The sequence below is a fragment of the Triticum urartu genome, chromosome 3 (assembly GCF_003073215.2).
Source record: "Triticum urartu cultivar G1812 chromosome 3, Tu2.1, whole genome shotgun sequence".
NCBI lineage: Eukaryota > Viridiplantae > Streptophyta > Magnoliopsida > Poales > Poaceae > Triticum > Triticum urartu.
Genome location: NC_053024.1, coordinates 623,632,898 through 623,656,375, shown reverse-complemented (window position 1 = coordinate 623,656,375; position 23,478 = coordinate 623,632,898). Strand labels below are relative to the sequence as shown.

The window sequence follows — 23,478 nt, the reverse complement described above, 5'->3', positions numbered from 1 at the left end:
GCGCGCTCCAGCGGTGGCGGGAAGTTACCGCGCGCGGGAAGCGTTTGCGCGCGCGCGGGAGAAAGCGGCACGCGGCGCGGTAGATTTGGCGCGCCGCTTCGCGCGCGCCTATAAAATGCCGCGCTCGCCACGCGCACAGACACAGCCACGCGCCCTCCCCTCGCAACCTCGTCGCTTCGCCGCTTTCCGCGCCACCACCGCGTCACCATGCCGCCGCGCCGCCGGGGTTCGTCGGGCTACCGCGGCGTCCGCGAGCACCCCAACGGCTGGTACTCCGCCGAGATCCGGTCCGGCGACGTCCGGCTCGGCCTCGGGTTGTTCCGGAGCGCGTACGAGGCGGCCCGCGTGTACGACGCGGCGGCGTGGCGGTTGGATAGGCCCCGGACGCAGATGAACTTCCGGGACGTCTTCACGCGCGAGCAGGCGCAGCGCGTCGCCCCTCCGCCGCGTCTCATCACCGACATGGACCGAGCCGACCACGCTCGGCGCTGCCGCCGCCTCCTCATCGCCGAGGAGGACGAGCGAGCCATGGCGGAGTGGCGCCGTCGCCACCCGGAGGACGTCGCCGACGAGCGTGCCTACTGGGCGGAGAGAACGGCAAGGCGCCGCGCGGAGCGGGCGGACCGGCGTCGGCGGAAGGCATTGGCGAATGCGCAGTGCGACATCGTTTCAGCAGGTGGGAGGTCGATCTTCACGTCAGACGATGAACGTTGGGACGACATTTGGCTCGATACCTCGGACAACACCGACGAGGATGATGATGGTGGTAGCGATTTGGAGTAGTTTCTATCTAGTATGCCGTAGTAGTTTCTATCTAGTTGCACCGTAGTTCTATCTATCTATGTTTTCGAACTATCTATCTAGTTGCATCGATGTAAAATGCCTTTGGATCGTTTTTTTATCTATGCAATTTATCTTTATTTTTTATCTATGCAATTTTTTATTATTTTTATGCTTCCGAAAATGTTGTCGCGCGCGCTGCATTTTAGCGCGCTGCTGGAGCGGCGCACGCACGCTGCATTTTAGCGCGGCTGCTGGAGCCAGCGCTGCGCGCCGTGCCAAATCAGGCGATACGCGCACGGCAAATCTGTTTTTTGCGCGCGGCGCGTCCGGCGCCTGTTGGAGATGCTCTAAAGGCACAGTGCCGCGGACCGACCATACCAACCAACCAAGGACGCAGACGTTGAACCATCACCTCGCCATCCTCTTGCCATTAATAGGCCCTCTTCCTCTTTTTTGCTCGATCGCAACAGGATAAGTTTTATCGGCGCCTTTCCTTTTGGATCGCCAAAGCGTTCCCGCGAAGCCAAAATGCATCATTCACACGCACGCGGAACTAAAGAAAGGAGAGAAAACCGTCAGAAAATGTATGGGCGCTTCGGCTGCACGTAGCAAGCGAGACGTGCACAGGCACAGGCACAGGCACAGGCACGGGCATGAAACACATCGTGATGTGACCTCCAAATCTAATCATGCTTCATGATATATATCAGTCCCCCAATTAATTTGCACCACTACGTGATGTGTACCAGTCCAGACCATAATTTGACGACGACGATTTAAAAATCTGGTGGAAATGAAGAATTGGGTGTGGGATGACGGAAACCGCTTTCGGTTTGGCCGTCAAATCGGTACGGATATTTGGAATTAATGCTGACGAGAGTGGTTAATTCGCTTACTCTACTACTTATATCGTCATCATTAGTACAAACATAAATAAACGTTGCAAATTAGGCGTACAACTACACTCTACCAATATAAACTGTCGTAAATAAGCATAAATAATCTACTACTACTAATTAAGTGTTAATCCCTCTTCACTACTAATCACTAGTGGCGGCCATGGCGTCGCATATAAGCAGGCGCTCCACTTCCCCCATTTGACGATTTAAATAACCGAAAGCACGCCGCAACAAACAAACAAGGAGAGAGAGAGAGAGAGGCAAGAGCGAAGCCAATAGGCAACAGTAATCAGAATCCCAAACCGGAGGGGGCGGCATAGCAGCCGAGGCCGCGGGAGCGCCGAGAGCTCGGGCGCGGCCGGCGCGGGAGAGCAGCAGAGGCGTCGGCGACGAGACGAGACGGGGCGCCGCCACGCCCCGCCCTATCCCGCCGCCGGCGGATTCGGCCGGAACCGGAGCACAGCCGTCCGGGGAGCGGCCGCGGCGTGGCCGGAGCAGCCCCCGCCCGCGCCGGCCAATGCCGGCGTAGCGTGCCGCGGTAAGGTCCCCGTCCGTCCCGGCCAGTGGCGGTTGGTGCCAACCGCGCGGCAGTACAGTTGCCCAACTTCTCGCTTTTCCGCGTGAAAATGGCTTTCTACTCTTTTTTCCTGTGCCAAGTACAGCCGCGAAACTCCGGCCACGGATTCGTGTGCCTAGATGATTAGTACTGTATGTGACTACAGTTTACTGTTCTTGTCTGAAGTAAATAAACAAGTAGGTGTTCAGGATTCTATTGGATGGAACAGGGGGTGGGTTTTGATCAAATTCGAGCGCAAGGCGTGCGCTGATGTTCGGCTGATTTATGCTTGTTTGTATGCTTTTGCAGAAATCGCCTAGGGCGTGGAGCTGATCGGAACCGTGTCGTGTACAGGATATGGGAAGGTTTGGGTATTAGGGATTGAATTTTGCTGTGGCAGTTGTGTCCAAGATGTTGGGCACCAATACCATGGAGTCGCGGATGGATCAGTACGAGATCATGGAGCAGATTGGCCGCGGCGCCTTTGGTGCCGCCATTCTGGTCAACCACAAGACCGAGAAGAAAAAGTATGATGCGAAGATTGCCTTCTTCTATTTAGTTACAGAATACAGAGTTTGTTTCCCCTTAAAGAAGGTGGTTGATATATGATTGGTTTGCAGATATGTGCTGAAGAAGATCCGGCTCGCAAGGCAGACAGAGCGGTGCCGCAAATCTGCTCATCAAGAGGTTAGTGAAGCACGAGAAATTGTTAGGCTTTATTAGTTCATTGATTAGTATTGTTGAACTGACAGATGGAAGCAAAATTGCAGATGGCCCTTATTGCTCGCCTTCAACATCCTTATACTGTTGAATTCAAGGAGGCATGGGTTGAGAAGGTTTGTTCTCTAGGAACATGCATCTGCATATGCCTTTTGTATTGTTACATCTTTCCTCTGGCTTACTGTGTGAGTGACGACAGGGTTGCTATGTTTGCATCGTGACGGGATACTGCGAAGGTGGCGATATGTGAGTGTAATTTACAGGTAGTGGGAGTCCGGGAGATTAGTTTTGGTTGTTGACTCTGTTTTGTTTTGCTGTGTTCTTTCTGGTAGGGCTGAACTGATGAAAAAGGCAAATGGGACATACTTCCCGGAAGAGGTTATTACGATTTTTTCAACTCCTTTTGTTTCATGTTTTAGGTAATCAATATCCAGAAGTGTGCTAACTGTTGTGAACAATCATCAGAAACTGCTGAGATGGTTTGCTCAATTGGCTCTAGCTGTTGACTACTTGCATTCAAACTATGTTTTGCACCGGGACCTCAAGGTAAGTGTCAAAGAATGATGATGCTGTCATTTATTTCATCAAGCAACCCGTAATATAGCGTGTCCTTGTCCTTTCTGCAGTGCTCAAACATATTTCTCACAAAAGATCATGACATCCGTCTTGGTTAGTGCCTCACATTGACTCAAGTAACTCTTATCTTGTATTACGTCTGCACCCCGCAATGTTTCATTGCTGGAGTTTAAATGTCTCTAGTTTACTTGCAGGGGATTTTGGCCTTGCTAAGACCTTAAAGGCAGACGATTTAACATCTTCGGTAAGCTTCTCTGTGATATCCTTCTATCTCAGATACAGATACTGATTAATCATGTTCTGTTTTATTCCCTGAATCTTATATGTTAGCATGATGCCTTCTTAGGTTGTTGGAACACCAAATTACATGTGCCCAGAGCTTCTTACCGACATTCCTTATGGATTCAAGTCAGACATATGGTCTCTTGGTAACTACCTACTTTTATGGAGATACTTTAGGAAATTTATGCCATTTGGCTTTATTTATAAACCTTGTTTCTAAAAATCAATGTCATATAGCCTAGTTTTTAACTGGAATATGTCTGTACAGGATGTTGTATGTATGAGGTGGCTGCTCATCGACCTGCTTTCAAGGCTTTTGTGAGTTCTTATCAGCTCATGTTCTTATATCACTATGATCTCCTACCTAACAGTAATTATATTTCCATGGATTTTACATACCTTGTAATCAATGCTACATAGCTTGTATTTAGAAAGTGCCTGCCGACTGCCCATAGAAGGATAAGATTACTAGAACACTTCGAAATAGTATGTAGGTTGCTATCAACAAACAGAATGGAAGATATAGAAAACCTCAAGTGGACTTTCTTGTGGCATTACAAATGGTCACGAACCCAATGTAAGGACCATATGGCTTCCAGCCTCTTTTTTAGTAGGGAAAGAGTGATCATCGTCACCTTCCATTTGAGAGGTTGTGGCATTTGCATCTCCATTGAATAATTTCTTCTTCCACTTCTATTACATTCATTGAAGTTTGCTAAGGAAAACCACTCGACAATTAAGAAGCACTGATGTCTTCATTCTGTGTAGAACTCTTCGCAATATCGACTTTTGTGTGTGTGTGTGTGTGTGTGTGTGCACGCGCGCAATTTTCATGCACATGTCTAACTTTGTGCTATAAGAGAAGGATGAGTTTCTTTTCCAGATTCATACCATACTGGAACATACTTATCCACGATCCATCCAGGAAATTCATTTCTGGATTTATGTGAATGATGCAGATCTTTTGTCTCGTTGACCTTCAAAAATATGTTTGAAGAGGTCTAGTGCTCTCTCTTAAGTATGAATATTTTTCTTTTACGCAAATCCATGTTTACTTAAACTAAATCAAAGTCAAGATTTCTTTGGAAAAAATGATGCTGATTATTAGTTTCCCTGCATGTTATTTTTGTCGAATTGCTGGACTGTGGACTGCAGTATCTGTTCCATTTTTTCTCTTAAATGTTCATACTAGTGAATACAGTTTACCATTATGATGGCGTGATTGGTTTCTCTTAAATGTTCATACTAGTGGACACAGTTTACCATTGTGATGGCATTATTGGTTTTGAAATTGTAAAAGCTTACCTGTGCTTAAATTTGCTCCTTTCAGGATATGGCTGGACTGATAAGCAAAATAAATCGCTCCTCCATTGGCCCTATACCTACTTGCTACTCTCCATCTATGTAAGTGCACCTTCATGCTATATATAGTAGGCATGCATGGAAGTCTGGTTTTCCTTAACATTCTTGTTTAAAATAGTTTCAGTCTTCTATTGTCATATTTGTTGTTGTCATATTATGGACTATTCTATCCTTTCTAAACCTACCATTTAATCTTTAGATACGTTGTCTTTCAACTCCTTCAAAGTCAAGCGATGTCTGCTGGAAAATGCAGCACTTTTTATCCCATTACAAAACATCATTGTTCTATTGTCATATTCTGATGAGCTTCCTAGTCCAATGTTAGCTAAAAGGTTCCCGTTTTGGCTGTTGGTTGCAGGAAAACGCTTATCAAAAGCATGTTGAGGAAGAATCCTGAACACCGGCCTACTGTAAGTTACTATGCGCATAGAAATCTCACTACAAAACCTGTTTACCAAATTTACTCGATTCTGACATTATTTATTACTATTTGTAAACAGGCATCTGATATTCTGAAAAATCCATATCTGCAACCTTATGTTGATCAGCACCGCGCGTTTACTGCTGTACCGCATCCCATGCGATCACCAGGGAAATCCATTACCAGTTCACGGAGCAGTCGGAGGAGCATGTCTGGGAGCCAATGTAGCAGCATTTCTGGCACTGGCAGTGATTTGGACAGTATACAATCAAGTGAAAGAAACACATCAGGGCTAGCTACAAGTTCCAACAACACCACCATTGGTACTGAAGGTGCTGAAGCTACTGATGATGCGTCAGTTAAAACATGTTCAACACCACGTGATCTTAAAAGCCATAAGGACATTGATAGTCCTGAACTGGAGAGACAAGACTCACCTAAATCCATACATGTTGATCAGCGTCCCAAATACGGGAGTAAGCAGCCAAAAATCATCAAGAAGATACTAACAACTCTAAGAGAGGAGACTAATAAGCTCAGGGTAAACAATTCACCTTTGAGAGCTAGCCGTGTAAAGCTACATTCACCTAGTCACAGAGAGCTCTTGTCTGATGATTCAGAGCATAACAGTGTTTCCTCCAGTGTAAAATCTAGTGAAGTGACACCATATGCACCAGCAAAGGTCAACCGCGATACTATGAAACACATACAAGCATCTCCTCCCCTGAAGTATTTGGTGAGGAATGAGGATTAATCATTTTCTTGTGCTGAATCACCTTTTTTTTGTTGCTAATTTTTTTTCCTGATCATGTCCTGCAGTCGCCAATTGTTGAACATTCTCCAAAAGTTAAGATCAAAGCGGATGAGCCGCAGCAGCTAGACCCTACCAAGCAGACAATTGAAGATGTTGATGCCGCTGAAGGGAAGGTCAAGAATAGGGTTCTACCCAGTTTTAGTAGACGCCCTAGCTTCCCTCCCCGTAGGCCAGTGGGAGCAGAGAGTCCACAGCACACTGGGACAAAACGAGCTCACAGTAAGGTTACCACAGAGCATGCAAAAAGCCCTTCTCGATCTGTCCATAGTCCAAAAAATGCTTTCACTGAGCTTCCAGGTGTTCTAATGGCTCCTCCAAGTCCCCTGGGTGGTAATCAAATGAAATTGGGCAATTCACAGGTGAAATGTGCTCCACCCAGTGATATAGCAACCAAAGAAGTCAGTAGTGTTTGCTCCAGTTCCAAGATTGATTACGCTGACAGCATCAAGCAGTCTGAACCATCTGAACCTGATTCATTAACCCACTTGGATTCATCTTGCAAATGCCCAACCCTGGACACTGCCATACAAAAGCATGATCAAACTGATATACCAAGCTCAGAGCTCAACACCACCAATTTGCAGAAGAGTATGGCTAGTAATGATGATAGTAGTGTAAGCTCAGCCTTGGACCCATCTGTTGATACAAATGTGCAAGAATTTATTTGCAAGGATGATATTCCCTGCAGTAAGACCGTGCAGAGCACTCCCACTATCACTGTACAGAGTGAGGAGGATAAGTTCACAGTACAAGAACTGCTCTCATCAGTACCATATATTGCTCCTGATGATTCAGCAACAAAAACCATTGCACTAGACAAAGGATCCAATTCTATCCACCAGTTATCAGAGAAATCACCAGTTCCTCATTTGGGCCCTCCAGTTGAGGACATTATACATGTCATAAGGCCCGGCAGTTTCAGCGTCAGCGATGAGCAGGCAGTAACAGGTAGTGCTGAAATGGAAGCCCAAAGCACAGATGTTGGCGAACTTTGCGATGTCATAAAAGAAGAAGTGGATGTCAGAAGCATCACACCAAGTCTTATACCTTCCGGACTTGTTGGTTCTGCCGCCGTGAAGCCCAACATTTCAGAAGATAATACTATCAGCCCGAAGCTGGCCAATTCAGATGTTGTAAAATTGCCCGCTATCCCAGAAGTAAATTCTGCTTCTCTGGAGACCCCAGCAAAGGAAATACTGGCAACCTCAGCAAAGGAAATGCTTAATGTCAAGTCCTTTAGGCAACGATCCGAGGCTCTTGAAGGGCTCTTGGAGCTTTCTGCTGATCTGCTGGAAAACAACAGGCTGGAGGAGCTTGCGGTGGTTCTGAGGCCATTCGGGAAGGCGAAGGTGTCCCCGCGAGAAACGGCTATCTGGCTGGCCAGAAGTTTTCAAGGGATGATGAATGATGAAGCGAGTCGCAGCTCAACGTGAGTGCCCGTAAAATTAACCTTTTTCTTTTTTTATTTATGTTCTGAAATATCCAAATGTGTAAAGTTTGACCACCTCACGCCCCCTCATTTCGTGTGCTATATGTATATCAGTCCCAAGTTTGCGTCTCAATGGTTCCCAGCTGTATACGGTACATTCTGTAAATAGCCCAGACTTGTAAACAGAAATAAGACATGTAAAAAATAATGCTAAATCTGCATACCAAGGTATGCATATTGAAGATCCACAATTTATTATTTAGCTGTCTATCACACTCGCCCGGATTCGAGCGGATGTGTTTTCATGTTTGCTGTCAGTCTGTTCTCCTTGTGGACAACTCTTGTCACCCCACACAGGAGCAGTGTAAACTAATTATCCAGCCAGCAAAATTTAGCACCGGACAGGTAGCTGCATCTCATACTCGGATTCCTGATGCTATCACTTGTCGTTGCTCCATTTCGTTCACTCTTATCAATTTCCAAGTAGTTGCGCTAGACTTCGCCGTGCATTTCCACGGTTGTACCCTCTGTCCTTCTTGTCCGTGCTGCCGGAGTTTCTTAGGCATCTCCTGTCGTCGTGCACTTGAAATAGCTGTGCTGCAGCTACGAGCCTTGAAGGTCTCGTCGGATTCTTGCCATACGTGTTGCACTGGCATTGTATCTAGCCTTGAAACAACGCCACAGCATCGTATCACCCTTCCACAACGTCGTCCTCTCCTGTCAAGAAAATACAAGTATACAACGTCGTCCGCTATATATATATATATCCATCGGTTCCTCGTGTCCGCGTCGCCTCGTCTGCCTCTAGCCATGCAGCAGCCGCCGCAGGAAATCCACGCCTACGGCTACAGCGCCGGCGCCGCGCCCGCCCATGGTGTCGGCGTCGGCGTCGTGCCAGCGGCCGCCGACGCTTCCCCGCGCCCTGACCAACCCCGGCCTCCGCCTCCTCCCCCACGGCGCCGGCTGAGCCCGTTCCGCATCTTCATCCTAGCCTTCGTCGGAGCCTGCATCCTCGCCGGCGTCGTCGCGCTGCTCGTCTGGCTCATCTACCGCCCCAGCGAGGTCCAGGTGGCCGTCGACGCCGCGACGCTGTCCTGGTTCCTCGTGAACTCGACGGCGGCCTCGCCGGTAATGTCGTTCAACCTCACCGCCGGCCTCATCATCACCAACCCCAACAGGCGCGTGGGCGTCTACTACGACCTGCTGCACGCGGAGGGCATCTACCGCGGCCGGAGCTTCGACCGGGTCGCCCTGCCGATGTCGTTCCAGGCCGCCAACTGCGCGGACAGGATGCGGGCCGTGCTCGGAGGGACCTCGGCCGACGACCTGACGGCGGCGGCCTTCCCCGTCGACCTGTGGCTCGACGGGAAAGTGCGGTACAGGTACGGCGGGGTGGTGACGACCTCGGCGAGCACGCTGTCGGTCAAGTGCCCGCTGGTGCTGCAGCTCATGGTGCCGTCGAGACGGGTCGAGTGTACCGTGAATCTGTGATCGGTTCGGCCGGGAATCTCGTTCATGCTGGTTTCTCACTGGCGCGCTGAGTGGAATTTTTGAATCATTTGCTTCGTTTTAGTCCTCGCTTTGATTATCTCTCACCTTCTCCCCCTCCTGTGAAACTTCCATGTGGGGCGGGGCACCCTCCATTGAGATAACACAGAGCAAATCATCAAAAAATGCGACGCTAGCCGTCGGCCAGGTGATTATCGGATCGGATCGGCCGCCTCAGCAACAGTTGGATGGCGTGCGAGACAGTCGTCCAATCTCTGTTGCAGCCGCTTGCAATTTGACTCATATTGTGCTCGGGCGTTCGCAACAAGAGCCATTGTTGTGCTCACCCGAAGCGTTTCGTACCTCCGCGGCGTGGCCTATGTTGCATCCACAACAAACCCCTTTGCAACATTCAGCCGCCACTTGTTCCGAAGCCCCTTTGCAACACGGACGATGTTGCAAAGCCCCTTCGCAACACATATGACATCGCGAAGCCATTGACACCCCACCGTTGAGAAGATGAGGAACGGCATGCGTGGGCCACGGGGCACATGTCACACACACTAGGCGGCGAACAACACAATGGGATCAATCGAATGAGTATGCGTATTTTCTCAAAATAAAATAGGGCAAATAATCCAACACTCAGTTTTTTTTAATACAGTATAAATATAGACGCTCATACATATGCACATACACTCACCCCTATGAATGCTTGCACACACACGCTATCCCTATGAGCACCTTCAAGGGCGTGTTTGGTTGCCCGCATCGAGCCCAACCAGGCCCGCGCGCGAAGGAAGAGACCTATTTGGTTGTCTGGTTTCACTGTTGGGTCTGCATCGCACGCTTCTTAAAGCACCTCTGGGCCTGGCTCGCTGGAAACGGTCAGATCAGCAGTTTCTTGCGAGCCAGGCCGAGGCGAGCGCAAGCGAGCAGGCCCTTGCACGAGTGGAGATGGGAGGGATGCGAGGTGTTTACGTGGTGTCTTCTTCAACCTCTAAAAATTTCCTTTGACCTGCAGCCTAATCTCGCAGTAATGCACAACATTCATGTTGCAAGTTTCCTGTTTCGACGATCGTAGACGAGAAGATCTACATATTTCTCATGGTTGTACATATGGATATGTGTGCTGTGATTTAAGACACTGCTTAATTATTACTCTAGTCGGCGTGGTTTCTTTCGATCTCCTCTCTCACTTCTTGCTGTGGTAGCATCATCGTTGCCGTCGTTCATCTCGGCCTTCTCTCCATAATCCTATTGTAGTTAAGCCACCATGGCGCACACACTGACGGGGTTCTTCTTCTTTGTTCTCTGCCACCAACGGGGTCGATCATCTTGGCCTCCTCCCGGCCTCCTCTTTCCCGTCCTACTACACTAGAGTCATTTCCAGCATCGATCATCTCAGCTCCTCTCTCTCGTCCTACTACACTGACGATGCCATTGCATGAGCACTGCATTTCTCCTCCTCTGTCCACTGTCTTTGCGCGAGCACTCCAACTAGTTCACCGGCGGGGTCGCTCGCCCATGACTTCGTTCTCGTCACGTCGGACACGGCGCCACAGTCACTCTCCACGGCAGTCGCCATGGTCCGGCGCACACTGCATTTCTTCTCCCCCTTCCTCTGCTAGCTCTTAACCCTATGTACTAAGTGCAAGTGCTAGCTCTTAATCATACCCCATGTGGGCAACCAAATAACGTGTAGTTGTATGCGCCGAGACAATGCGGGCAACCAAATAACGTGCCAAAGTTGATCCCCTAATGCAGGAAGTCCATATGCAGGCAACCAAACAACTTGCAGATGTCGCATATGAGGCTGTTTTTTCAGAGTCAGGCTGAGTTGAGATGTGTATGCAATGCAACTACTGTTCACTACTGCAACCAAACACGCCCCAAGAGACTGAGCCGATCCAACACCCTGAGTTGTTTTGGTCGTATGAGCGCAAACTTGATAGTCATGTGCCTTTCATGGGCCTTGCATGCGGGTTTTCGATGAGCGAGGGATGATGTGGGCAGTGGCGGAGCTACAATCAACAATTGGGCGGGCCAAACTTAATGAGAGTGCATGTCTGTTTCTCTCACAACCCATTTTTCTTCTTTGGCCCATTGTTTTGAAGCAAAACTGGGCAGCCACAGCACAGTTTTGCTTCAACTAAGCTCCGCAGTGGATGTGGGTCCTGGGACTGCAATATTTAGATCATTGGCACTCCTAATGGAATTATATTAATATACCAAAAACAATTAAAAAAGAAATGTATGGACCCCTCAACCGCCCCCTTTCTCAACCTAGTAGTGGCTAAGGTCTCCATGTTGCCGCCTCGGTCCCATTCCTATCCCTTGACCAGTTGCCTCATCGACGGTCAGAAGAGTGGGGAACCATCCCTTTCGTTGTTTAGGTCCTTGTTATCTTTAGGTCTTTGTTCCCTGGTGGCATCGACGATGATGACGGCGATCCGTTAGAGTAAGGTCGTTTCCTACCTTGACATCGGCGGCAGCGGGGATGGTGCTTTGGGATCAGGTCTCTCCCTACCTTAACGATCCGTCATCAACAAAGGGCCGCGAAGATAGGTGCAGAGTGGATGCCTAGTATATCATCAAGACCATAAAGACGTAGTGCACATTATTTTCAGCTGCCAAAGGGTGAAGGAAGTGTGGAGGGTCTTGGGCTAACCTCGATCATGGCTGAGGTAGCTCGAGCTGGGTACTCTCTTCGTCCGGAATTATTTGTCGGAAAAACGGACAGAGGGAGTACTTTGCATCCGTTCAAAAGGGGAATTATGGATCGGTTGCAACGAGCCGCCGCCTACACTTTTGAACGAACAATTCGGTCAACCTCGCACGGCTCGTGGAAATGTGCTAGCAGCTAGTGGGAGCGCATTGTGGCCTTAACTGAAGTGCACCCCTATCTCTCGCACTGAATCTTTCTGCAAATCAAAGCAAAGTTCAGAAGGTATTCGGGGAAGTGGGCGTCGAGCGAAGTGGAAGCTGCTCTCACACGATGATAAGCTCAGAATACTCGCCACTCACTCATGCCCGGCGGCGCGGCAGAACAGTCACAGACTCTGCAGACCTCCATGGATTCACCTACATATAGAGTTACAGAGACCATGAACCTTCGACCGCACAGCTCTCACGTTCGGCTATCATCGCTTCATCGGCACCGCCGAGAAATCATGATGGCGAGCGAGCTGTTGCCGGCGGTGCTGCTGATCTCCGTGGCGTCATTGGCCGGACTGGCCGCCGGAGCTGCGCGCGCAGGCGGCGTCGCGATCTACTGGGGCCAGAACGGCAACGAAGGCACGCTGGCGCAGACGTGCGCGAGCGGGAACTACAGGTTCGTCAACGTGGCCTTCCTGTACACCTTCGGCAAGGGCCAGACGCCGCTGCTGAACCTGGCGGGGCACTGCGACCCGGCGTCCAACGGCTGCACCGGCGTGGGCGCCGACGTCAGGTCCTGCCAGCGCCTCGGCGTCAAGGTCATGCTCTCCATCGGCGGCGGCGTCGGCAGCTACGGCCTCTCGTCCCGCGCGGACGCCAGGCTGGTCGCGAGGCACCTCTGGGAGAACTACCTCGGCGGCACGTCCGCGACGAGGCCCCTCGGCGACGCGGTGCTCGACGGCGTCGACTTCGACATCGAGAGCGGCGGGAGCGCGCACTGGGACGAGCTGGCGCGGGAGCTCAAGAAGTATTCGGGGAAGGGGCGCGAGCACAGGAAAGTGTACCTGGCGGCGGCGCCGCAGTGCCCGTTCCCGGACGCGTCGCTCGGCGGGCTCGGCGGCGCGCTCGGCACGGGCCTGTTCGACTACGTGTGGGTGCAGTTCTACAACAACCCGCCGTGCCAGTACACCACGGACGGCGGGGTGGGCAACCTGGCGCGCGCGTGGGAGCAGTGGACGGCCATACCGGCGAGGCAGGTGTTCCTGGGGCTCCCGGCGGCGCCCGAGGCCGCCGGCAGCGGGTTCGTGGAGGCGGCAGACCTGGTGTCCAAGGTGCTGCCGGTGGTGAAGAAGTCGAAGAAGTACGGTGGGATCATGCTGTGGTCGAGGTTCTACGACGGGAAGACCGGGTACAGCGACAAGGTCAAGCCCAGCCTGTGAGCTGGTATTAATTAACTGCTAAGCTCGGGTCAGGGATCAAGAGCACGTGCCATTAACATGTCCTCTATCACGTGTCAAGCCTGATACTGAGCAAAGACAAATAACCGGACAGAAATGTACTGTATGGTCGTCTTCACCACTAGGAACCACTTTCCTCTATCACAGTGCATGGTCGTTTTGTTCTAAGTGAAACTTTGTAAAATTTGATCAGGTTTATGAAAATCGACATAAAACACTATATATGTTATCAAGCTTGCGGAAGATGGGGCTCGTGGGCGGATAGATCCGGTCCGGCTACATTGTGGTGATGGGGGAGCAACGGCGAGTCGTGTCGTTGCCGGCGAGCTCGAGGCAACAAGATCACCCTTCAAATTTCTGGTTGTAGTTTTGTTTAGATATTTCGATGTTTTTGTTTCTTCTGAAACACTTCGATTTCTTTATGTTGCATAGGTTGTTTTCACAACCTTCATCCTCGTGTATGTTCCGCTACAATACACATGGGCGTCATGTTGCAATTATTCTGGTTCATTGCAATGTTGTGTCCACACAATATAGTTTTTAGTGTTGTCGACCTGTGATTGATGTGGGTCCTATGTTGCTTATAATGCAATGGCTTTTCTTATTGGTTTGCTGCGATCAACCAGGATTTATTGCATATAGAAAAATGGTTTCAGAGGTATGCTTGGCATGTTCCAACATTTCTGCATGTTTATGAAATACTGAGAAAACATATTATGTTGATGTTCCATAAGTAGAAGAAACTTGCTGCATTATGGATAGACGGGGTGTACCCTCCATTCGAACGTCTATTGTCTAGTCTTCTTTGGGCGCGAACGTCGTTAGCTAGAGTAGATAATTGATAGATGCATGGTATAATTCCTTCACACGAACCGTTTTAAAAGGCTCAACTTTAGGAAAATCTTATATTTATTTTTTATTTCATAGAAGGTTAAATGCCATATATTAAGTAGCACACACCTTAAATACACACTTACGGGAATTGAAAAATATATCTAAATACTTTGGGTGCCGACGTCTTCATCCACCTGCAACGCGTGGTGAAACAAACATGTCGTCACCTCTGGACCTCCATCTCAGCGGAGCAAATTTGCTGAAACCATGAGTTTTGTAGAAGCAATGGCCATGAATTCATCGTTGTACACCAGAAAACGTCAACGACCATGATCTACATAGTATTATCATCGTTCGGAGAAAACAAGCGATGAATTGGAGCTATAGAACCCACGTGGTCCAGCCAGACAGAGTTGGAGAAAGAAGTCTCCCACGCTCCTTGACTAGGCTGGCCAATCCGCGTCGGTCGAAACTGGAATGGAAGAAGCACCACCGAAACAAGGGCGAGACTAAGAGAATTTATTCCACGCCGACACCAACATCATTGTCTCAACACCGCCGACCAAAGATAAAATATAAATTTATTTTTAACACTACCACCACGGGACTGAAGCCCCCGGGGTCCCCGCCAATGAGCGACAGACAAAGTGATAGGTGGTCTGATGTCTCACCGATGAGGCGTGTAGATCAGCCACTGCTGCTCTTGCCGCCTTGGGCATGGGAGAGGAGGAAGAAATCAATTCACAATTAAGACATCTTATACTTATGCTAATTAAGTCGACCTTTAAAAAACGACCCATAGATATGAATCTTTGGATGAGGATCCTCTGACATATGGCATTGCCGTTCTGCGACTGACATGTGAGCCCACATGTCAGTGGCCCAACGATACATATTGCACGGTAGAGGAGCCGCTTCCTGAATATTTACCCTCTAGAAAATGTCCCCTTTCCTCTTTAATTCGATACTAAGTGAGAAATGACTTGACCAGAAGCCACCTGTTTTCACCGCGTAAGTTATTGTGGGCTTTCTGACTAAGATCTGGCATGATCCTGCAGGTGGTAAAGGACGTTGCAGCAACGATGTGTGCACTACTACCAGTGCAAACATCTACGGTCAACCAAATATAGTAGAAGACATCGGTCTACTTCGGTGAACTTCAACCTCCAAGATGACCTATAGTGCAAACATCTACGGTCTACCAGTGCAAACATCTACCGAACAACATCAACGACTGTGATCTACATACCAACTTGTCCCCCCTCCCCCCCCCGGCCCGGAGACCTACAGAGCATCGGTAAGTCCGGCCAGACAGAGTCAGGGAACCAAATCTCCTACGCTCCCCAAATGAGGTTGTCCAATCTTCATCGGTCAAAACTGGAGTTGGGGGACCAAGACATACAACCAAGTTGTTCCCTCCGCAGGGCAGCCATCAAGACAAAGCCGTGGAAGAAAAAGTCAAATCGGGAGAACTATATCTCGGGATGCACCATCCTCCACAAGTCACTGCCGAAACAAAGGGCGAGTCAGAGAGACCTTATTCCACGCTGACGGTTACGAAAACATCTCACCCCCGTCGATCGGAGACAAAATCTAAATTTATTTGCAAGTCTACCACCATTGGACTGAAGCCCTTGGGACCATGCCCCCTCTCATTGTCGGAGCGGCAGAGGGAGGGAGAGGGGGCATGCTGCCTCATAGATGAGGCATGTAGACCAGTCACCGCCGCTAATGTTGCCTTGGGCACGAGAGAGAAGGAAGAAAACAATTCGTAATGGAAACTTCTAGAGTACTTACTAGTAAATGCGTACATGCAATGCATGTTGATATTAGGCAGGTATTAATTGCACACATATATTAGATAAGATATTATTTACACATTAATTATGTGATTAGCGGTGACCTCAATATTTGTTATGTAATTAATTGCATGATAAACAGGTTGAGCGCACACCATTTGAAGCAATATAGGTTGTTTGGATTGACCTGAATCGATGACTGATGTTAGTTGGATCTACCATTTTGAATCTTTTCGTATCCATGTAGATATAGATATAGATATTAAGTAGAGCTTTATTTAGAAGAAGACCAACCTAAAAACTTTACATGTTTTTTTGAGGAATAAAATATTCTCTTTACAAAAGCCACCATTTGTCACCGCGTAAGTTATTGTGGCCTTTTTTTTTCACACAAGATTTGGCATGATCCTGCAGGTGCGAAAGGACGTCACAGCAACGATGTGTACGCTACTACCAGTGCAAACATCTGCGGTCAACTTCTGGTACGCGTGACGCTCAACCAAATATAGTACTCCAGTACTAAAATAACTGAGTCATTTTCTTAAGAGAGAAGAAAGATCGGTTTTATCAATGGAAAACATTCATAGTGGAGCTAATGAGCGACCAATCAAAATCATCCTCACAAACCGTAAAGATCAGCGAAGTTTCGGGTGATCTCAGCAAGTACCCTACGGCCTTCCTCCCCTATCAAATCGACTCTCTCCATCCCGTTGTTCGTAAGTCGCAACCCGCGAAATTTCAACACCAAAAAATGAGGCGAGTCTGCACAAAGCAAACGCGTCCAGAACGGCCGGGACGCGTCAAGAACGCCGTATAAATACCATCACGAACACGATCGTTGGGCCATCAGTCACCCACCCATTTCACCAACACATCCGTCGCCTTCAAGTTCACGACCAGATCGTAGTCCAGGACGCGCAGATGGCCTCCTACGAGAAGCAGCAGCCGCCGCCCCCGCCGCCGCCCGCGAACGCGGCGCCCTACTACGCGTACCCGGCCCCGCAGCAGCCGTACTACGCGCCCCAGCCTCCCCCTCCGCCCGCCCCGCGCCGGAGCGGCCCCGGCTGCCTCCTGTGCTTCGTCTTCAAGGTCATCGCCCTGGTCGTCATCGCGCTGGGCGCCGCCGTCCTCGTGCTCTGGCTCATCCTGCGCCCGGGCGCCGTCAGGGCCACCGCCGTCTCCGCCACGCTCTCCCGCTTCGACCTTGCCGAAGGAGTCCGCGCCGGCGAGGGGGTCCTCCAGTACAACCTCACCGTGGACGTCCGCGTCCGCAACCCCAACCGCTTCCGCATCCACTACGAGTACGCCGAGGCGCAGGCGTCCTACGACGGCGAGCGCTTCGGGTACCACCCCGTCCAGCCCTTCTACCTGGAGCGGAAGGGCGAGCGCACCGTCACGGCCGCGTTCGCCGGCTCGTCGGCCGTCGACGACCGCGGCGCGCTGCGCTCGTACCGGAGGGAGAGGGGCGACGGCTTCTACTACGTCAAGGTGAGGCTCTACGCCGACCTCGGGTTCAAGGTCAGGGTCTTCAACGCGCGCCGCAAGAGCAAGATCACCTGCACGCTCCGCCTGCCGGTGCCCAACGCGAGCGCGGCGCCGGTGCCGACGATGCTGGGGACGAGGTGCGCCGTGGACTTCTGATCCGCCCCGGTTCGTCACAACGGGATTTGCTTCCGCCGGCTGCCGTGCCAAAGATTATATTTTGTTTGACGCTGGTAGCATGTGTTTGTCATTTTGAAACCGTACATTAGGGAGGGTGGCCGTGCTTAAATTATTCCTGTAAACGCGTCTAGATTCTTTCGTTCTTCGTTTGATGTGCATATATCTATGAATAATTCGACACCTTGAATTAGTTTGTTACACCGTATTATATTGCGAATTCGTGCTTTTGGTTCATATTTTGACAAGGTCTCGTGGCAACATAAAAGAAGAGGGGGAGCAATCGGCCAGCCCACTTAAAATCAAATTCTAGAACAACCAATCCTGCAACATCTCACTAAACGTTTTGTCCAAAAACACGCACAAACACACAAACAACATTTCAAATATGCTCATGCAGCCAAAATTAACTAGTGTGTGCAGTAAATCCCCATTGGCCATAGCAAATCACTCAGAACATAACATATGCAGCAAGAAGCCTTGCAAAGAATACTTGCAACTAACAACTATTTTATTACTTTTAAATTTAAAAATTGTTCATCGTGCGTTAAAAATGTTTATGTTGTGTTAAGAAAAGCTTCCTGCAACTTTATAAAACACGTTGCGAGCATTCAAAAAATACGGCATTTAAAAAATGTTTATCACATTTCAAGGAAATGTTTGTGAACATTTTGAAAGAAATATTTATACAATGTATGAAAATGTCCATATAATTGAAAATATGTTTTCAACCATTTAAAAATTATTTGTGGTATTTGAAAAGATTATACCAAAGAAAGTGCACCTAATTCCAAAAATAAAAGGTTCCCTACCATTTAATAAAATGCATGTGATCCCCCGCAAAAAAATATATGTGACATTTAAAAACCGTTTAAGCATTTCAAAAATATGTTTGTGACATTTTAACTAAAGTATTTATGCAATGTAAAAAAATGTTCATGTATTTAAAAAATGTTTCATATCATTCAAAAATGATTAACATGTATTAAACACAATATTTTATTTTAAAAATATCCATCCTATATTTGAAAAATGTTGAACATGTATCAAAAACATGTTACATCTGTACATGGAAAGTGTACACGAAAAATATAAAATAAAACAAAAATTAAATAAAACTAGTAAAATAACAAGAACACCAAAATCTGAAAAAAAAAAGAATGATCAAAACTGACACTGAAAGCACACGAAAAAAGAGAGTACAAAACGCGTGGAAGCTTCTTATACCGGTCATTGAGGCTTCCTAAAACCACTCCGTCAGGAACATATGTGGCCAGATTCGAGACGAATGGTCCTCCCGCGGCGTGCGAGATATAGTCCTGGCAGACTCGGGGCGGTATGGCGACGGCCTAAGTTGCAGCAGTTTTTTTTTTTTTGAGCAGTTGCAGTAGTTAGTTAGCGGGAGCCTCGGGATTTTGTTCTCCTCGTAAATATCGGGAACTCCGTCCTCCGCGGTTTATCCTTCCTTTTCTCCTCCCTGCTAGGTTTTGTTTCGTGCTGTTCGCTATCACCTGCCACCCTCCCGCCGACGAGCAGGAATCGGCGGCGCCGGACGGCGTAGAGAGATGAAAGGCCACACGGGGAAGGACGAGGGCCGTGTCAACTGTAACCCGAACTACAGCTATCGAATGGTCTTCCTGACCAACTTCCTCATTGTAAGATCCAAGAATCCCTCTCGTTCATATGCGCCAAGGTGTTGATTGGCTGCCCTTGTTTTTTTTGGTCCATTGATTTCACGAAATATGTAGCCTAGCTTTATGTTCCGCATGTCCCAGACACACAGCTGATTGATTAGTTTCTCTTTCAGAATTAAACAGCAATTTGAGTTAGTATTAAAGTTGTCACACACCGTAGATATTTCACTGCAATATTGTGCTGGGTGTGTGTTTACCAGCAAGCATGTATAAACCTCAATTTGGGCTTGTTCGTTATTCTGATGAAGATCTGAAACTTGCGGATTGCTTTTCACTCTTTTTATGTTTTCGAATTGCCGATTTGAGCTCCTAAATAAAGATAGGAACCGAATTTTGTTTTCAGAAAAAACAGATAGGAACCGACTTAATTACCTGCTGCTGTTTGCTTACCATTTAAGTACCCACTCTAGCTGCTGCTTGCTTAGCATTTGTTTTATCTCCATCCAGTTGAGAATTTGAAGATAAGGATTGGTTGTGAATTAAAACTTCTGCATGACATTTTTCTTTAATTCTTTTTGCTTCTGTTTTGTAGTTCTTGATGTGCACAATCGTGCTTGCTGTGTATTTTGATGCCGTCCTTTCTGCCTTTGACGAGTATGGCCTTTCTTGGAAGTTCATGTTCTCGAGTGTCATTGCATCTCCTCCCGTTATAGGGACAATATATGGCTTGTTCACCATGAGGGACATTTACATGCACACCTTCGGTATTTGGGAACAATCCTTTCCATGCAAGCGATCATAAGCTAGGAAATACTCCTTTGTTCGGATTTGCATGCCCGGTCTTAATTGGGCAAGATATTTTGACCAGCCACAGTTCAATAATATGTGATTTATGTGTACAAAATTGTAATGACTTAGTACTTGTAAATCTATATATCTATATTCTTTTAATCTATATCTATATCTATACCTATTAATAAAGTAAGGTGATATTTTTGATTTCATCCCGCATCTGATCCTACATTACGTGAAATTCACGAGGTGGTACTAAATTGTAGAGCCAAGTTCCGTTCGGCGCCTCACCCATATTGGGCCGCCTTGTTCCATTGTTGGGCCTTTTCTTAGCGTCCAGTAAGTCATGCGAGAAAAATAGCTAACCCTATGTGATCAAAGTCAAGACCTCCCGTCTGGTGAAAACATGATTGTGGCAGGAAGCTAAACATGTATATTTCATGTTAATAGTCCCACCTTGCTTCTTTAGACCGATTGGTATCGGTTCATATACGCAAGTTACCTACAATGTCATCAAGAAGCCTAAAAAACGGACGGTGTGAACAGACAAGGGGCTTCGCAACGAGGGACAGACATGCAGAAAGTGGCATTCGGACGTGCATCATACTATAATGATGGATTAGAACCCAATTGCGGGCTTGAACGAGAGAGGAGAAAATGTCCTCTGGAAAGATGCAGTGGCACACGCGACATGGGGATGTGGCATCTGGATGGTCGGGTGGAGCCGCCCTCACCGGGGAGGTCGGTGCAGGCAGAGGCCGAGGGAAGGGGGGTGGGTGGAGCCGGATAGATAGAAGACACGTCGCACCGAGCAACCCTCGGAGAGGGAGGAGGAGCGAGGGGACGCCGAGGAGGGCGGTGCAGTCAGAGGAAAAGGTCGAGAGAAGGAAGGGTGGGTGGGGTCGGATAGACAAAGGCGCCGCACCAGGCAACCCTCGGAGGGGGAGGAGGGGCGAGATGACATGCGGGAGTCACGGGAGGGCGCGACCAGGGGAGCACAGCCGCCCCGGATCACCAAGGGCCACTCCGTCGGCCGGCAGGCCACCGACAGACGCGCCACTAGACTGACACCCGCGAGGGGCGCATGCAATAGGCCGACCGGGAGACGAGGAGAAGTCCCACCGCTGCCGCCATGACGCAGGCTTCGCCTGTTGGTGGCCTTCGGCGACGGCAAGGGGGGGAGCTGGAGATGGGGTTGCTGGTGGCCAACTCCTTCTTTGCCTCCAATGTCTTCTCGGCCAACTCTTTCTTTGCCTCCAATGTCTTATCGACCAACTCCTTCTTTGCCTCCAATTTCTTGGCCACCATCAATTCATTTGCTTGCACCACGGCATCTATCTTGTCCCAAAAAATTGATGCATTTGCTTTCCTCTTAATCTTGTCCTTGGCCTTCTTGTTTCCATCGGGCTTGTTCTTGTTTCTTGGGTCATTATCATCTTCATCATCATCATCCATCTTGGTGAGTGAACCTCTCTTCTGTGGGGATTCTTTTTCAATCAACTTCCACTTCTCGATATGTTGAAGAAATTTCCAACAATGCTCTAGTTGAAATGACTTGCCACCGGAAGCTTCCATGTCCTTGTACATTTCTTGCGTAATTTTTTCCTACAAAATGAAAACAATGTCAACCACTCTGACGGCTACAAATGATTTGCATAACTTGGTACGTGAAAACAAACTCACATAATCGGATTCAACAGTATCACTTGGAGGTGCAGTGCCGACTTGCTCCAAGCAAGTAGGCCAACGGCTGAAAATCGGCTTGATCACATCCCAACGATTTTGGAGTGGCCTAAAGGTGTGTGGTGTCCTGTTGGGATACTTTGACATCATGCGGAAGAACTGATCCTCTATCCTTTGCCAATACCGCTTGGCGTTTTGGTCAGTGTCGGGGCACGCATCAAGAGACACTGATTCCCAAGCCTTGATCAAGATTTGATCTTCCAACCGCGTGTAGTTCTTCAATCTTGCACGCACTTTTGCTTGCGCTTGGTCGAACACCCCTCCTCAACCTCCTCCACTTCATCTTCTTCCACACTGTGACCATGCACGCCACCATCCATCTCATTATAACCGTAATCACCGATCGGGGCTTTATCGATGTCGACGGTGTTGTCGCCCAACAAGTGGACAAACTCAACAGTCGCATCATGCAAACCAGCGCCACAGTCTCGCTCAACAAGTCACGAACAAGCGCAATGGCGAAAAGCGAAACAGCCAGAAGAAATCGATGTAGCATACCTTGCGCCCATTTCGCCGAACACCTCGGGGCCAACTCAGCAGCGTCGGCGGCGGGCATCCTCATTCCTTGGGGTAGCTGTAACACCCACGATGCGGCTATATCTCCCACGTGTTGGAGCACGACTTAGAGGCATAGCCGCATGGTAGGTTTGTCGCAAGAGGGGTAATCTTCACACATCCCATGTACTGAATAAGAAAGGGATAAAGAGTTGGCTTACAATCGCCACTTCACACAAATACAAGTGATACATACATCATCGAGAATACAATCAAGGTCCGACTATGGAACCAAAATAAAAGAAGACAACCCCAAATGCTAGATCCCCGATCGTCCCGACTGGGCTTCACTACTGATCAACAGGAAACATAATAAGACAACGGTCAAGATCTTCATCGAGCTCCCACTTGAGCTGGGTTGCGTCATCTGCACTGGTATCATCGGCACCTGCAACTGTTTGGAAGTATCTGTGAGCCACGAGGACTCAGCAATCTCACACCCGCGAGATCAAGACTATTTAAGCTTACGGGTAGGAAAGGGTAATGAGGTGGAGCTGCAGCAAGCAATGCAAGGTCGTGAAGTAGAACTGATCAAGAAGTGATCCTGAAACTACTTACGTTCAAGCATAACACAAGAACCGTGTTCACTTCCCGGACTCCACCGGAAAGAGACCATCACAGCCACACACGTGGTTGATGCATTTTAATTAAGTTAAGTGTCAAGTTCTCTACAACCGGACATTAACAAATTTCCATCTGCCCATAACCGCGGGCACGGCTTTCGAAAGTTCAAACCCTGCAGGGGTGTCCCAACTTAGCCCATCACAAGCTCTCACGGTCAACGAAGGATATTCCTTCTCCCAGGACGACTCGATCAGACTCGGAATCCCGGTTACAAGACGTGTCGACAATGGTAAAACAAGACCAGCAAAGCCGCCTGAATGTGCCGACAAATCCCGATAGGAGCTGCACATATCTCGTTCTCAGGGCACACCGGATTATCCAAGATTCCGGTAGGCCAACCCAGAGTTGCCCCTGGTGGCCACCAGCTGCTGACAGGTTGGACCAACACTCAGA

At 48.8% G+C, this 23,478-nt stretch overlaps 4 protein-coding genes across 4 annotated transcripts; all 4 read left to right on the top strand.

Moving 5' to 3' along the window:
• The first annotated feature begins 207 nt into the window (after positions 1–207).
• Positions 208–783, top strand: LOC125547041 (AP2/ERF and B3 domain-containing protein Os05g0549800-like). Its single transcript, XM_048711081.1, has one exon. The coding sequence runs from the start codon at positions 208–210 to the stop codon at positions 781–783; it is 576 nt and encodes a 191-aa protein (XP_048567038.1).
• A 1,103-nt stretch (positions 784–1,886) lies between these two features.
• Positions 1,887–8,100, top strand: LOC125545427 (serine/threonine-protein kinase Nek5-like). Its single transcript, XM_048709354.1, has 15 exons — positions 1,887–2,220; positions 2,548–2,765; positions 2,859–2,925; positions 3,009–3,074; positions 3,158–3,204; positions 3,291–3,336; positions 3,424–3,504; positions 3,585–3,627; positions 3,729–3,778; positions 3,881–3,962; positions 4,085–4,134; positions 5,147–5,220; positions 5,537–5,588; positions 5,679–6,335; positions 6,419–8,100. Exons 2-15 carry the CDS (start codon positions 2,650–2,652, stop codon positions 7,844–7,846), a joined length of 2,859 nt encoding a protein of 952 aa, XP_048565311.1. The 5' UTR covers positions 1,887–2,220; positions 2,548–2,649; the 3' UTR covers positions 7,847–8,100.
• A 4,241-nt stretch (positions 8,101–12,341) lies between these two features.
• LOC125545428 (acidic endochitinase-like) lies at positions 12,342–13,678 on the top strand. The gene has a single exon (XM_048709356.1). It carries the CDS (start codon positions 12,360–12,362, stop codon positions 13,425–13,427), a length of 1,068 nt encoding a protein of 355 aa, XP_048565313.1. The 5' UTR covers positions 12,342–12,359; the 3' UTR covers positions 13,428–13,678.
• Positions 13,679–16,907: 3,229 nt separating this feature from the next.
• LOC125548877 (NDR1/HIN1-like protein 10) lies at positions 16,908–17,938 on the top strand. The gene has a single exon (XM_048712402.1). The coding sequence runs from the start codon at positions 17,000–17,002 to the stop codon at positions 17,717–17,719; it is 720 nt and encodes a 239-aa protein (XP_048568359.1). The 5' UTR covers positions 16,908–16,999; the 3' UTR covers positions 17,720–17,938.
• Positions 17,939–23,478: the final 5,540 nt, after the last annotated feature.

Excerpts from the sequence above, each read along its gene's own strand:
- LOC125547041 (XM_048711081.1), top strand. The coding sequence starts at position 208 with ATGCCGCCGCGCCGCCGGGGTTCGTCGGGCTACCGCGGCGTCCGCGAG.
- LOC125545428 (XM_048709356.1), top strand. The coding sequence starts at position 12,360 with ATGCCCGGCGGCGCGGCAGAACAGTCACAGACTCTGCAGACCTCCATG.
- LOC125548877 (XM_048712402.1), top strand. The coding sequence starts at position 17,000 with ATGGCCTCCTACGAGAAGCAGCAGCCGCCGCCCCCGCCGCCGCCCGCG.
- LOC125545427 (XM_048709354.1), top strand. The coding sequence starts at position 2,650 with ATGTTGGGCACCAATACCATGGAGTCGCGGATGGATCAGTACGAGATC. Across the intron at positions 3,337-3,423 it reads GGACATACTTCCCGGAAGAG|AAACTGCTGAGATGGTTTGC; the intron begins GTTATTACGATT and ends AACAATCATCAG. Across the intron at positions 6,336-6,418 it reads CTCCTCCCCTGAAGTATTTG|TCGCCAATTGTTGAACATTC; the intron begins GTGAGGAATGAG and ends CATGTCCTGCAG.